The sequence below is a fragment of the Geotrypetes seraphini genome, chromosome 3 (genome assembly GCF_902459505.1).
Source record: "Geotrypetes seraphini chromosome 3, aGeoSer1.1, whole genome shotgun sequence".
Classification (NCBI taxonomy): Eukaryota; Metazoa; Chordata; class Amphibia; order Gymnophiona; family Dermophiidae; genus Geotrypetes; species Geotrypetes seraphini.
The window spans coordinates 328969209-328981650 of record NC_047086.1 but is presented as its reverse complement, the minus strand read 5'-3'; the positions used below and the strand labels follow the sequence as shown (position 1 = coordinate 328981650).

Here is a 12442-nt window from a genome sequence, read left to right as displayed (position 1 = left end):
TGCATGGTGTGGGCACTACCTAATGTTTTAAAATGAGAATGCACTTGGCAGTGTCCATTCCAGATTCTGTGGATGGTGTCACCAACGTGTGAGAATATATGCCTGCAGTCCTTGGAGAACACCTACTACAGATACGTATTTTTGCTTTTTGTTTTGGAGGTGTTTCATTGGTGTATATCACTTAAAATCTAATATTAGAAGCTTAGGTATAGATCAGAATTGGATTCTTAGGCCATCATATTCCTCTTTTTTTGAGTAAGAGGGACGAGCACTGCAAAATCTGCATTCAGCCTTAGTATAGAAGTCACCAGCAGCTGATGGCTGGGATAAAAGGATCATTGAACAAGCTTTAGAAAAGAGAGGTTTATGCTGCCTTCCAGACCAGTAAAGTTCTTTGTGATGCCCCAGGGTCAAGGCATGAGGAGTAAGGTGTGTAATTTCCTAGAGTATCCATGAAAGCTCTGTTGGACACCTTTCCTTATTCAAGGTCTTTTCTTACTGTCAGTCTTTTTGTTGCTTGCAGAGGGAGTTTGTTCATTCTGAATTGACTTTGTTTTATGTTAAATGGTGAATGTGACAAAAACCAATACAGTTGGTTGCTAAGTAATACTTTATTACCTTCAGCTATTGAATATTTGTGAAATATATCATAAAGTCTCAAACTTCGCTATGAAATGGCTTGACGTTTTGACCTACCTTATTAATCTGTTAATATTATGAATTCACAAGTTGCATGGTTTTATAATTGCATTGTTTTCCCCACACCATGTGATCTCTCTTTTTCATCACTTTGATTCTCTTATATAATACTATATATCAATAATTAGTAAAATGTGTTAATTTTCACATAGATATGTTAGTAGCAAGTAGACTATATTATTTTAGTTATCCTATTAGTCAAAAGAAATGACATATCCATGTAACTTTCTTACAGTGTGCCATCTATATTGCGTAATAATAGATTTCGCAGAAATACAAGAGCCCTTGAAGACGACGAAGAAATGTGGTTCAATGAGGATGAAGAGGAAGAAGGTGAAGCTGTCGTGCCTCCTGTTGAGAAACTGAAACCTGAAGATGAATTTCCTGATAGTTATGAAAAATTTATGGAAAGTAAAAAAGGTATTTTAGATGACTTGGCTGAGCTGTAAAAATAGAATCTGTCCAACTATATTTAAATTGCATTAAAGTGCTGTTTTGGTAAGCCATTCTTATAACTTCTATACTCAGTCAAGTGCTAAGACCTTCACTTATGTCTTAACACCAAGTTTTGTAATAGTTCAAATTGCCATCAAAACTAGTGAAGCAGTTGTCTGAGCTTATAACCAACCCTTTCTCCTGGGAAAAATGGTTCTCCATGCTTGTTACCACAACCACCTTAGAAGCCAATGCAGCTCTACTAGTACTTCTTGCACAACTCAAACGCTCTCCCTCATTTGTTTTATTCAGTTCACAGCAGCCAATAGCCAAAAAGGATCAAAATCAGTATAGAACCCCATTCTTTTATAATCTTTTCCCCCCAAAGGTTCGTACCCATCTTAAATTTGGGTGCATTTGTTATTTTTGTCCATACTAGTTTTGGTTGTGTTCAACTTTACCATACCTATTTTCAAATACTAACTGAATGTAAAATAGTTTCAAATACTAACTAAATGTAAAATAGATGTATTTCCAAATTTTGCATTTTAGGGCACATCTGCTAATTAAATTGTTATGTCCCTTCTGGATTCCATATGCTAGGTGTTCAATCTCAACCCGCATTCCAGAAGTTGCAGAAATACACAAACTTTTCTGAGCACATGCTCCATCCCCTTAGCCTGAGAGCTAGCAAACATATCCAGTTACAATTTCTGGAAGCAATCCGTGCAGAAGTTTTTATAATTGCTCTGCTTCTTTTTCTTATTTTGTTTCCTTAAAGTTTATTTTCTTGGTGGCTTCAGTGCCTTGAGACCCCTTTCAGGTGGTCCCCTGTTGGAGGAAAGGGCACAGTCCCACGGTGCCAGACTGCTGCATCACAGAGAAACTCTGTTGGATATGTGGAGTCAGCCTGCTGTGTGCTACCATTTCTAGACTCGGAGTCCCTTCCACTGGGAGTCTGTTTTCCAGTGACCTTGTCACAGCTTTCAAGTTCTGGCTGTTTGCGTCTGGAGTGAAACCCACTCGGGTTTCAAGGTGCAGGCTGCCTTTCTTGCCCCCAACCGCATGGATGAGGATCTGTGGGGGCAGAGGTCAAGATCAGTGTCTGTCCGTCTGGCTGTCTGAAGATTTCAAGTCTGGATCCATTTCGAGGAGTTTCTAAAGCATAAAATCCTTTTCCTCCATTCAAATGCTGTTTAAAGCTGCTGACAGTCTGGCACTGCATACTGTGAGTAAACCTCTATTCTCTACTATAGGAACTTCGGGAGTTGGCTTGTAAAATGATTTTAAAGTTGTTTTTCACAGTTTCTGAGGGTAGGGTTCAGGTCCCCCAGAACCCAAATTGCTATTTTTTGTTTTCGGTTTTTATTTTTGCTGTTTTTGGCACGAATTCGTGATGGCTACCATCTTGGATTTTAAAATCAATCTTTTTTCTAACTTTTATTTCTGCCGCAAAAAACCTCAATTTGGGCCAGACCTCGATTGCAGTAGTTGCCATGCAGGAATTATGATTCTTCTGTCTCCTGTCACTGTCTTTATTTTGGATCTGGCTGTTGCCTTTGCTGAGGCTGGTCTTCTTGGCCGCCCTGAGCACCCAGTTTTGGGTGCTTGCTCTTCTTCGCAGATTTTTAAGCAGGCTTCTGTCTGCCTCTTTATGGATGATCTGAAAGAGCTCCATTTGGATTTTCTACCTTTCACTCAGGCTTCAGTCCTGGACCATTCTCCTGTGCCCTTTTTTTTCCATTCTGTCCACAGCTCCTTGGTCTGGTTTCAGAACAATGTGATACCCCAGAAAGCTCTTTCTGACCTTCTAAGCTTTATCACCTGGATCCTGATTTTTGACAGGTTTTGAACAGCTTGAAGTAGATTCCGCCATGGCGCAGGTTATCTAGCGCGCAACCCTCCCTAGTGATGGGGGAGTGAGGTTTAAGGACTCATAGGATCACAGAGTGGATATTATGTTGCAAGACATTCTTTTCTAGCGGCATCTTCAGGTAGCCAAGCAGTGGTGGCCACTTCTTTTATGGCACGTGCCTGTCATTGATACCTCACAATGCATCCTCTGTGGAGGTGCAAGCCTGTCCTCCACTGGTGATGGTTGGAGTGGATTAGGTGCTTGGCGCCCTTTATGACCTCATTTGAGTTCTTAGTACATTCTCTGCTGGTGCAATGTCTGTGTGCCAGACTCCTTGGATCCGTCTTTGCATTGGGGACGCCTCAAGGATCACCTTAAGCGGACATCTTTTCAAGTGCCAGCTTCTTGTTGGTATAGATCTGGATGACCTCTACTCAGGTGTTGCCAAGCACCGTCCTAAGTCGCTACCTGTGAGCAAGTCGCGCTGGACATCAGGAGGGGGACGTAGTACTCTTTGTTCCTCTCTCAAGTGTCATCAGGGATACATAGTAACATAGTAGATGACGACAGATAAAGACCTGAATGGTCCATCCAGTCTGCCCAACCTGATTCAATCTAGATTCAATCTAAAAATTTGTTGGGGTTTTTTTTTTTCTACTACTACTTAGCTATTTATGGGCAAGAATCCAAAGCTCTGCCCGGTACTGTTCTTAGGTTCCAACTACTGAAGTCTCCATCAAAGCTCACTCCAGTCCATCTACACTCTCCCAGCCATTGAAGCCCTCCCCAGCCCATTCTCCACCAAATGTCCATATGGACAGACACATGCTGTGCAAGTCTGCCCAGTACTGGCCTTAGTGCTTCAATATTTATGATTATTTTCTGATTCTAGATCCTCTGTGTCCATCCCATGCTTTTTTGAACTCCGTCACTGTTTTCATCACCACCTCTCTCGGGAGCGCATTTCAAGCATCTACCACCTTCTCTGTAAAGAAGAATTTTCTTACATTGCTCTTGAGTCTACCACCCCTCAACCTCAAATTATGTCCTCTGGTTTTACCATTTTCCTTTCTCTGGAAAGATTTTGTTCTACGTTAATACCTTTCAAGTATTTAAACATCTGAATCATATCTCCCCAGTCACTCCTTTCCTCTAAGGTGTACATATTCAGGGCTTCCAGTCTTGCCTCATACATCTTTTGGCACAAGCCTCCTATCATTTTCATCGCTTCAAGCCTTTTTGTGTCGTTCGCCAGATACAGTCTTCAAACCTGAACACAATACTTCAAGTGGGGTCTCACTAATGACCTGTACAGAGGCATCAACACCTTTGTTCTTCTACTGGGATACACAGGATTTTCCTCCCAGAGACATTCCAAGGGTTACGCCCGCGTTACAACGGTTCCAGTTCCAGGCGTCCTCAGGTTACTGTGCAGTGGCTACGCCTAAAAAGCCCCGATGACGCCGGGGGTCGGGCACAGCTTCCTCATCTCGAAGGCTGACTTCTCAGTTTTTTCAGAAGTTGACTCGACTTTCATCGGAGTAGTTAGTCCTTCTTTTCCCTCCTCTAGTTTGGTTTCTGGACTCCAGCAAGTCGACCGGAACGAGGTCCATGGTCTGCGATTCTCTGCAACGCCTCTTAGACATCGGGATTCTGGAACCTGTTCCAGAACATGAATTGGGGCTTAGGCGGATACTCCTTATATATCGTACCAGAAAGGCTTGGAGGATTGGAGACCCATTCTGGATCTAAAATTGGTCACCCACTTCTTGCAAATTCCTTTTTCAAATGGCAACAGAATACATGGTGATAGCTGCCGGCTCTCCAGGATAGTTTCTAGTATCCTTGGATCTACCAGAAGCTTACCTCTATATTACAATCTACCCGGAGCATCACAGGTTTCTCCGTTTCCATGTTCTGCAACAGCATTTCCAGTCTGCAACTCTGCCCTTTGGCCTCACGATGTCACCCGCACTTTCGACAAAGTGATGGTAGTTGTAGCAGCTTTCCGCCATCAGAAGGTCCAAATCCATCCTTCCTGGGACTGCTGGTTGATCTGAACTTCATCTTGGGTGTATGAAAGTGCGGTGGAGACAGTAGTGTCAATGCTGCAGGCATTGGCAAGTTCAAGAAGAGACGCTTGGTGTCCTCCCAGTCCCTGGAGTTTCTGGGGCTCCTCACCATCTCCAGACAGAGTTGTGTATTTCTTCTCAAGGTACGTAGACAGAACCATCGACAACAGATCAGAATTCTCCTGGACCGTCTGACTTCCTCGGCCTGGTTTTATCTGCAGGTTCTGGGGTCTCGGGCAACCTCCTTGGAGGCGATCCCCTGAGCCAGAGTGCCCATGCGCGCTTTACAGAAGTCCCTCCTATCTCTGATCTTCTTAGAGTTTTCCCCTTCAGATGGCACTCCCTTGGACGGTGCCAACTAGCAGCAACTTGAGCTGGTGTCTTCAGGGGGACACTCTCTGCCAGCTGGCTTCGTTGGATATCCAAGTTGATGATTTTTAGGATGGATGCCAGCCTTTTGGGTTGTGAGCTTACTGTGGGGCCCGCTCCATTCACTCCTGGTCCAAAGCATTGGTTGACAAATCATCTGGAGCTTCAGGCAATTCAGCTGGTGCTACTCGCTCTCTAGCCCCTTCTGAAAGGACCAGCGGCGCAAGTTTCTACGATGATGTCAAAGCGGTGGCATACGTACATCACGAGGGAGCTCTAGTGCTTTCTCTCTTGGGCCAGAAAGATCATAGAAACATAGAAAGATGACGGCAGATAAGGGCTACAGCCCATCAAGTCTGCCCATACCATTGACCCCCTTTTAAGTCTACTGGCCCCCTTAACTCTACTGACCTGCTCTATTAAGTCTATATCCTAGCGACCCTATTCATTGGTATGACTCTCGCAGTGATCCTACATAGGTATCCCATTTATTCTTGAAGTCTGGGATACTGCAGGCCTCGATCACCTGTACTGGAAGCTTGTTCCAATGCTCTATCACTCGTTCCGTGAAGAAGTACTTCCTGACGTCTCCACGAAACTTCCCTCCCCTGAGTTTGAGCGGATGTCCTCTTGTGTTCGAGGGTCCTTTGAGAAGAAAGATATCATCTTCCACCTCGACCCGTCCCGTGATGTACTTAAATGTCTCAATCATGTCTCCCCTCTCCCTACGCTCCTCGAGAGTATAGAGCTGCAATTTGTTCAGTCTCTCTTCGTACGAGAGACCTTTTAGCCCCGAGACCATCCTGGTGGCCATCCGCTGAACCGACTCAATTCTGAGCACATCTTTATGGTAATGTGGCCTCCAAAATTGCACACAGTATTTCAGATGAGGTCTCACCATGGCTCTGTACAATGGCATCATGACCTCAGGCTTCCTGTTGACGAAACTTCTCTTGATATAACCCATCATCTGCCGTGCCTTAGATGAAGCCTTCTCCACTTGAGTAGCAGTCTTCATGTCTGCACTGATGATCACTCCCAGGTCTCGTTCTGCTGTAGTCTTGGTCAAAGTTTCTCCATTCAAGGTGTAAGTTCTGCATGGATTTCCATTTCCGAGATGCATGACCTTACATTTCTTGGCGTTGAAGCCCAGCTGCCAGACAGAGGACCAGCTTTCTAAAGTACAGAGGTCCTGTTCCATAGTATTCTGCAGATTGTAGCCGTTTATGATATTGCATAGTTTGGCATCATCAGCGAATAAGGTTACCTTACCTTGAAGCCCTTGAGTCAAATCCCTAATGAATATGTTGAAGAGGAGTGGACCCAGGACTGAGCCCTGCGGCACTCCGCTGGTCACTTCCGACGTTTTGGAGAGGGTGCTGTTAACCATCACCCTCTGAAGTCTGCCACTTAACCAATCTTTAACCCATGCAGTTAGTGTTACTCCTAACCCCATTGATTCCATCTTGTTCAGCAGTCTGCGGTGTGGGACACTGTCAAAAGCCTTGCTGAAGTCAAGGTATATGACGTCTAAGGACTCTCCCGAGTCCAGCCTTCTTGTTACCCAGTCAAAGAAGCTGATAAGATTGGACTGGCAGGACCTACCCTTGGTGAATCCATGTTGACTGGGGTCCCGGAGATTCCCCTCATTCAAGACCGTATCTAATTTATGCTTAATTAGTATTTCCATGAGTTTACACGCTATTGAAGTGAGACTCACCGGTCTATAGTTCGCAGCCTCAGCCTTGCAACCCTTTTTATGCAGAGGAATGACATTGGCTGTTTTCCAGTCCAATGGAACTTTCCCCGTGCTTAGTGAGAGATTGAAGAGTACGGCCAACGGTTCCGCCAGAACATCTCTCAATTCTCTAAGCACTCTTGGGTGTAAATTGTCCGGTCCCATGGCCTTGTTCTCCTTGAGCCTTGTCAGCTCACTGTAGACGTCTTCAGGTGTGAACTCAAAATTCTGAAACGGGTCTTCCGCAATTTGTTTTGCCTTCAGCTGTGGTCCGTGTCCCGGTGCCTCACAGGTGAAGACTGAACAGAAATATTCATTTAGTATTTCCGCTTTTTCAGAATCCGCCACTGCGTAGTTTCCGTCCGGTCTTCTAAGGCGTACTATGCCGTCTGTGTTCCTTTTCCTATCACTAATATACCTGAAGAAAGATTTGTCCCCTTTTTTAATGTTTTTTGCCAAAGTTTCTTCCACCCGAAGTTTGGCCTCCCTAACTGCTGTTTTGACCGCTGCAGACCTGGTCTTATATTCTACTTTGGTTTCCCTTCTCTGCGTACGTTTGTAGGAAAGAAATGCTGTTTTCTTCTCCTTAATGAGGTGCGAGATCTCCTCAGTGAACCATTGGGGTTTATTGTTTCTTTGCCGTTTGTCTACTGATTTTATGTAGCGATTAGTAGCTTCGTGTATGGATGATTTCAGGTACGACCACATAGCTTCCACATTACCGGTCTCTGCTTGGTCCTGCAGCGTCTGATGGACGAAATCTCCCATGCGTGTGAAGTCGGTGCCCCGGAAGTTAAGTACCTTTGTTTTTGTGATTGATTTAGGGAATCCTTTCCTAAGGTTGAACCATACCATGTTATGGTCGCTGGAGGCTAGCGTATCTCCTACCAAGACCTCTGAGACGCTTTCCCCGTTGGTGAGTACCAGGTCAAGGATCGCCTGGGCCCTAGTGGGCTCCGTTACCATCTGTTTTAGTTGTGCACCATTTATGGAGGCCAAAAGCCTCTTGCTGCTACTGGTGGTTGCTGAAAATGTGTTCCAGTCTGCATCAGGCATGTTGAAGTCCCCAAGCAGTACAGTGTCGCCCCGTAGAGTGATATTCTCTATGTCCTCAATTAATTCCGTGTCCATGTCTTCCATTTGTCTTGGGGGTCTGTATACCACACCAAGATACAGGCATTTATTGCCACCTCTTGCCAGGTTAACCCAGAGGGACTCCCCGGTGTATTTGACATCTGTGATCCTGGTGGTTTTGATGTCTTTTTTAATGTATAGTGCTACCCCACCACCTAACCTGTGTTCATCATCTGTGTTCCACTGTGATCATCTGTGTTCCACTGGATGGAAGTGCATCTTCTGTTTTTCTCGATGGCCCATGTGACCAGAGTCAACAATGTTCAGGCAGGCTTCCTTTGCCGAAAGTCCAAGCACGTGGTCCCTCTCGCAGGAGGTGTTCCATCTGATCGTACAGAGCTGAGGTCAGCCCCAGAGGGACTTGGTTTTGGCAGAGAATTCAAAGGCCAGGCACTTTTTCGGTTGATGAACAGCGAGGAAGCTAGGGCCAGATGCCTTGGTTTGGCCCTGGCTGGCTCACGAGCTCCTGTATGATGATCCCTCCGTGACTTCCAGTTGGTCGGGTCGTTCCCTGGATAGCAATGCATCCCAGCCTGGTGATTCTTGTAGCTTCAGACTTGCCTCGACGCCCATGGTATGCGAATCTTGTCTATCTTCTGTGAGGTGAGAAACTCCAGCCCCCTCTTCGATATCTTCTCAATCAGGGGCTGGTGTTCATGAAGATCCCATAGCACTTTGGTCTTAAAGCATGGCTATTGAGTGCTCAGTTTGGAGGAAGCATAGTTTTTCAGATGTAGTTATCTCGATTTTTTTTTTTGCATTTGATAAAACCCTCTACTATGGCGTAATATGCCAAAGCTTGGCAGGTTTTTCAACAGTGGTGTGCTAAGAATCACGTGGAGCCTTAGGATGCTTCCTTTTCGGTGGTCATGGTTTTTCTTCAAGCTGGTCTAGAAACAAGTTTAGCAGGGGCATCCCTTACTATTCAGGTTGCAGGCCTTTCATGTTTTAGAGCGTGCAGAGGCGCTAGTTCGCTTACTGCTCATCCTGCTATGTCCAGGTTTCTGAGAGGAGCACTTTGTTTGCGACCTCACTTTCACTTTCTTTTCCCTTTGTGGAATCTTAACATCATTCTGCAGGGCCTTGGAGAGGTCCATTCAAGCCACTGAAAGATGCTACTCTTCTGTATCTAACAGTCAAGACTGTCTTTTTGGTTGTCGTCTTTGCACAGTGTTTTGGGGAAGGGGGTGCCATACAGGGCATCCGTTTTCTACATTCTGTACCTTCCTTCCTTTCTACCAAAATTGGTTTCTGCCTTCAATGTCAAAGTTCGTTTGTATGCCTTTCCTTCAACAGGCTTGGAGCGAAAAGATCTGATCTTGCACAAATTGGCTGTCAGGGGGAGTCTTGTTCCACTATTTGCAGAGGACTAATATTTTCTGTCTGTCTGATTGCCTATTTATCTTGACTGCTGTGCCTTGCTGTGGTCAGGTGGTAGCCAAGGCTTCAATTGGTCGATGGATTCAAATGACAATTTTCCACAATTTCCATCACTGCATGCAGCCGCTGATTTTGCTTGTTGCTCACTCAACTGAAAGTGTGGCTGCATCATGGGCAGTGTCTCGTGCAATTAAACCTGATGAACTTTGCAGGGTGGCTACTTGGTCCTCTCTTCATACTTTTACCCAGTTTTTACTGAGTGGATGTAGTGGCTAGTTCTGATGCCACTTTTTAAGGACCTCATGCTCTTCTATCCCTCCCTGGATGTTACCATTGCTTTGGTACGTCACCTAGCGTATGGAATCTGCAAGGGACATAACAGAATGGAAGATTAGGTGTATACCTTGATAATCTTCTTTCTGTTAGTCCCTGTAGAATTTCATATGACCCTCCCTCTCTATGTACACTCAGTTGTTTGGAATAGCCTGCTTCTTTCTACCTTGATTATTCTCCTTACAGGCTTGAATGCTTTCCAGCCAGTTGACAGATTCTTTGTGCCTGTTTATCGCTTGTTAATATTTTGCAGAGAAAACCAGTTCAAGAATTACTTCTGTTGCTGGAGATCCTCTCCCGTACCCCCTTGTCATAGATTTGTCTAGGTATGTTGCTTGGCTTTGGGACTTAACTGGATATGTTTGCTAGCTCTCAGGCATGTGCTCGAAAAAGTTTGTGGATTTCTACAACTCCCAGATTGCAGGTTGGGATTGAACACCTAGCATATGGAATCCTACAATGGTATAAACCTAATCTTGCATTAGCTAGTCTAGGGCTTGCAGTGAGATTCTGTATTACTGTGGGTTAAAACTTTGTTATCTGCATATTAATGTCAGCCCATTGCTAATTTTGATATTCAGGAATGTAATGCTGTTATTTCTTCAGCTAAAGAGTGTGAAGACAAGGAAAACTTTCCAAAGAGGACAGCTACAGGTGGCTTCAAATTCACATTTTCCCATTCACCTACTACAGCTAATGGAGCAAATAGTACCAACAGTAAATCTGTGGCAACACCACCAGCAAGTTCTAATGGTTCATCTTCAAAAAATACAAACTTAACAGTAACTACAACAAAGGTGAGAATTGGCAGCATGTTAAATGCATTGAGAGATATATTGGTTTATAGCTGCTGTTAAGACTCGGTAGTATTTTGTCATGTTTTTCTTATTGTTTAGCCTGTCCTCATCCAGGTGAGATTAATGCCCTCTCTTTTCCAGTTTCTGTATTTTGCATTTATGGGTCTGAAGTTTTAGAGAAAACCAATGTGAGTGTTTGTGAATGGGGCATAAGACTGCTCAACACGACAAAGAAGTCCCTTAGTACTGCTCCACTCAGTTTTCATGGCAGACTCTCTGGATTGAGTCTGTAGCTAGCAGGGGAACCTTCCTTGCCAGCCTACACTAACAATTTTGAGGCTCAGGGACTATTCCCCTCACAGCAGAGCTCACTCATGGCTATCCAAAGCGTGAATGCAGGCTGTTTGGCCCCATGCCGGTCCTGAGTGCTTTATTGGCATCCAGCAGCATTTCCTTCCCCCTATGACACAATTGAGGTCTCAGTCACATTTATTGGTTTGACTGGCAACTTTTGAAGCCATTTACACAAATGTCTGAGGCAGAAGTCTTCTCTGTATTTCAACAGGATTCCCAACTAAAGCAGTCTCAGCAGCAGCAGCAACTATAAGTACAGGCTTTTGCAGCCTATGGGAGACATTGGGAGTGGTTATAAATTGCATTTTGGGGGGCTGCTGGGACTTCCTTTAGGGTCTGCAATCTCTAAAAACGGTGACGGGACAATCGCGCGCCAGACACCAGAGCGCCGACAATTGAGCGCTGACAATTCGGCGCAAGACACAAGCGCGCCGCGGGAAAACTTAGTTTTAAAGAGCTCCGATGGGGGATGTGGGGGAAACCCCCCCACTTTACTGCATAGTATTCGTGCTGCCGTTGGGGGGGTGGGGATGCAACTCCCCACATTATAGAGAAAACTGAACTTTTCCCGAAAAAATCAGAAAAAGTTCAGTTTTCTCTATAATGGAGGGTTCCAACACCCCCCCGAACAGTAGCGTAAACACTATGCAGTAAAGTGGGGGGGGTCCCCACTCACACCCCGCTTCGGAGCTCTTTAAAACTAAGTTTTTTCGCGGCTCGCTGGTGTCTTGCGCCAAATTGTCAGCGCTCAATTGTCGGCGCACTGGTATCTCGCGTGCCACTGACTAGGAGAAGAAAAAAGCATTTATTTCTTACAAACGAACGGAGACTAGGGAAGCTAAACTAGAACATAGGGTGAGGTCTGCAGCGGTCAAAACGGCAGTCAGGGAGGTCAAACTTCGAGTGGAAGAGACTCTGGCAAAGAACATGAAGAAAGGGGACAAATCCTTCTTCAGGTATATTAGTGATAGGAAAAAGAACACAGATGGGATAGTACACTTTAGAAAACCAGATGGGAACTGCGCAGAATCAGATTCCGATAAAGCAGAACTACTGAATGAATACCTCTGTTCGGTCTTCACCTGTGAGGCACCGGGGCACGGTCCGCAGTTGCAGGCAAGGCCCAGCTTGGAAGACCCGTTTCAGAATTTTGAGTTCACACCTGGCGACGTCTACTACGAACTGGCAAGACTCAAGGTGAACAAAGCCATGGGACCGGACAATCTACACCCCAGGGTGCTCAGTGAGCTGCGTGATATCCTGGCAGAACCGCTAT

General features: G+C 45.1%; 1 protein-coding gene across 5 annotated transcripts in view; it reads left to right on the top strand.

Annotated features, from left to right (window-relative positions):
* PPP4R3B (protein phosphatase 4 regulatory subunit 3B) overlaps positions 1-12442 on the top strand; it is a 234886-nt gene that overhangs the window by 213193 nt on the left and 9251 nt on the right. For 4 of the 5 annotated variants that reach the window (XM_033937913.1, XM_033937915.1, XM_033937916.1 and 1 more), the window contains 2 exons: positions 935-1119; positions 10622-10812. In XM_033937913.1, coding sequence (XP_033793804.1) covers positions 935-1119; positions 10622-10812 — 376 coding nt within the window. The remainder of the gene's footprint in view (positions 1-934; positions 1120-10621; positions 10813-12442) is intronic. The other variant, XM_033937914.1, reaches the window with a different exon arrangement.